Source organism: Mercenaria mercenaria, chromosome 6, assembly GCF_021730395.1.
Source record: "Mercenaria mercenaria strain notata chromosome 6, MADL_Memer_1, whole genome shotgun sequence".
Taxonomy (NCBI): domain Eukaryota; kingdom Metazoa; phylum Mollusca; class Bivalvia; order Venerida; family Veneridae; genus Mercenaria; species Mercenaria mercenaria.
In genome coordinates, this window is record NC_069366.1 from 27,675,780 (window position 1) to 27,679,008 (window position 3,229).

The following is a 3,229-nucleotide window of genomic DNA, read 5'->3' on the forward strand; positions in this document are numbered from 1 at the left end:
TGTAAAGAAATTTGCATGACGGGCGTATATTGTGACATTCTGGCTCTCTTGTTTATAACTGTCAACAACTGTAGGCTTTTGTATATGCAAATTTTAAACCAAGTGTTTTGTTATAACATATAATTGTATACTAGTATATAGTACAAAATTGTTTATACATCTATGACAAGATATCAGTTCATTATGTTATACTGCAGTAGAGAAAATTAGGTGTCTTCCAGTTGCATGGCAATAGTTAGTTAAGTTTTAGTTAGCTTTACTAAAAACACGTCACTGCGTGGACAATTACAATAGTTTGGCCTTTCAAAATTAAGTGATATAAAAACTACTTAGTAATATGGATTTACATATGTATTTAATCTCAGTCAAATATACTTTGTCAACGAAAACTCAAACAAAGTACTCTGTGGCTGAATATTACAGTAAACAATGATTTCGTGTGCATATTATTTCTCTCTTTTTTCTGATTAGTGCTAAATGCCTCCGAATTACGGATGTTGCATATAATGCCACAGAAGCCCTGCTAATATTTTTTACTACTAACTTACTATTTACTAATTTTCTTGTAGGATAAGAGAATATGAAAGGAAAATTCCAGCAGTGAACATACAATTCTTCAACTTTACAGATTAAATTTTAAAGTTATAAAAACTGTTGTATAATCCGTTGTGTAGTCTTGTTTAAAATGTCATATGTACCCCAAAGTTCGCCTCTGTTTAAACGAAATTTAAAGATATATATACAATTTTATCATAATGGCAATAGGTACCATGTCTGTCACATTGATCAGTTCAATCCAAAACAGTTGAGTAAGTATTTTCACAATATTATATATGGAGCTTATAAACATCGATTGTTTGTTGATTTAATCAGCATGTATGAGAATAGCTGTAAACGAATTCCATCCGTGGTCTTGGTTCAAACTAGTAGACGTCCCAAATGCTCGTTGTACCCACACCTTATCATCTGCGTCCAAATGAATGCTCAAACCTTCCGAACCACAGGTATGGTACTTGTTGTCCACAGAAAACACCCTGCCAATCACGTAATCGTTCTTAACAATGTTAAGATCCATCCATTGATTGTTTGCGAATAGGCATAAGGTCACACGAAACATATAGACACCGGCAACAGGTGCGATAAACTGTCCATTTTGGAAATCGTATGCTCCGCCAATGTTTGATATTTCCAAATCGTACATGACTCTTTCAGTGCCACTGAGGGGTGTTGTCTTAGATAGTCTTACATGGGCTGAAACGCTCGATTGCCTTTCCCAACGTTTTTCAAGAGTCATTATCCTTTCCGAGAGTCTTGCATTTTCATTTTGAAGATTTAACAATTTCTCCATTATTAAAAATTCATTTGAGAGTCTTGAACGTTCTGTTTCCGGGTTCGTTTGCTGAAGTCCTTGTGCAAACAGCGAAAAAAAGACCAAAGTAAAGTGTAAAAATATATTCATGTTTGAAAAATTTGAACTGAACAACATGAAAAATCGTTATTTTTTATAAAATATCTCACTACATCACCTGCCTTTTATGATGACAAACGTCTTGTTTTTAGACCACCTACTACCGTTTTCCACCAACCGCTAGCCAGTATTTCGTCCACCAATCGCTAGCCAGTATTTCGATTGTTTTTATCCACACTTGCCACAGCTTTCGCATATGCGGTGGTTCCAACGCCGCGGGATTGAGGATTCATCGCAGAAACGGCAGATAAATATGACCGGGTGAATGTATTTCCGTTGTCACCGATAAGTTTGCTAATGAGTTTATCTTATTTTTCACATTTGGCTGGAAACAACAAGACCTTCAGTGAGACAGAAACTAACATATGCACTCTTCAAGCTTCAAACACTTGTTTAGTGCAATTCTTTGCCATTAATGTAAAAAATATCTGCGCAGTTTGATGTGGGACTACCGTTTTCTGTAGATTTTCGATTAAAACTGTAGAATCTTAAAGTACCAAACCGCCCTTAATCATGTTTGCATTATAGCGTAGTTTACACTATTAATTCTAACACGATCCGCAGCAATTGCTATATAAACATATAGCGAAATCGCCTATACATGAATCTACGATAAAATATGGTTGGCTGCACACCAGGGTTCAATTATTTTCAAAAGTAATTAATTAATTACAATTAAAATAGAAATGCTTCAATTAAATTACAATTATAATTACTTGCTTTTTACAGAAGTAATTAATTAATTACAATTATTTTAAGGAAAATAATTAATTATTTTTTTTTATTATTTGGCAATATATTCATAAATAGAATCATGATGTTACTATCAAAGACATTAATGATGCAGATTTATAAGTCCTTATTGAATTTCGAAAACATGAACACTTCGAAATTAACTGTCTGTCAGTGAACACCATCCACAGATTTATGATGCAGTAGCTTGTTTATACGTCCTTACTGCATTTCAAAAACATTAATGCTTCAAAGTTACTGTCTGTCAGTGAACACCGTTCAGGCCTGAACACTTTCCCAGCTATTGAGAAGAGCCGTTCAACTGGCGCAGATGATGCTGGTAGAGCCAGGTGATTTGCGGCCATCTTTGACAATCTTGGGTAGGCTCTCTGCATGTGCAGACCAATATTAAAGAGGGTTTGACTCAGAACTTTCACAGTCATCAGACAAATAAATGTCAAGTTCCGATTATTCATCAATGGTCTAGCAACAGTTTCAGGTACATATCCTGATTACATTAATACCTCTTTAGATGACCAGCAAGTGTGAAATTTATACCCCCAGGTGATAACAGCTACTGCACAATAACCTGTATTTTTTTGCCAATATTTATAGATTGCCATATGTTTCTGACAATTTGCTACATGTAATTGAAGAGTAATTGAATTTAATTGACAATTATTTTGCATTTGTTTGGATTTTAATTAATTAATTACAATTAAAATAACTGATTTTTGTCTCAGTTATTAATTATTTTCAATCAATTGAAAAACTGTAATTAATTATATTTAATTAAATTATAAATGTAATTGAACCCAGTTCTGGTTGGCTGTTACATTTCACCCCCCTACGATTGTGGCATAAGAGATTCTTTTTCAGTTCCATTACATACGAATTATTTCAGCGCCAAACGGTTGAAAACAGCATTTCAAAAACATAAATATGATAAAAAGTCATATTGACCTATGTGTAAGACCGTAAAGCACGTTTTGATCTCTACGAGCGAATTCAATTAGCTTATTTAATTAT

General features: G+C 33.7%; 1 protein-coding gene across 1 annotated transcript; it reads right to left on the bottom strand.

Moving 5' to 3' along the window:
* Positions 1-865: 865 nt before the first annotated feature.
* LOC123550602 (complement C1q-like protein 4) lies at positions 866-1,348 on the bottom strand. Its single transcript, XM_045339033.2, has one exon. It carries the CDS (start codon positions 1,346-1,348, stop codon positions 866-868), a length of 483 nt encoding a protein of 160 aa, XP_045194968.2.
* Between the last annotated feature and the right edge of the window lie 1,881 nt (positions 1,349-3,229).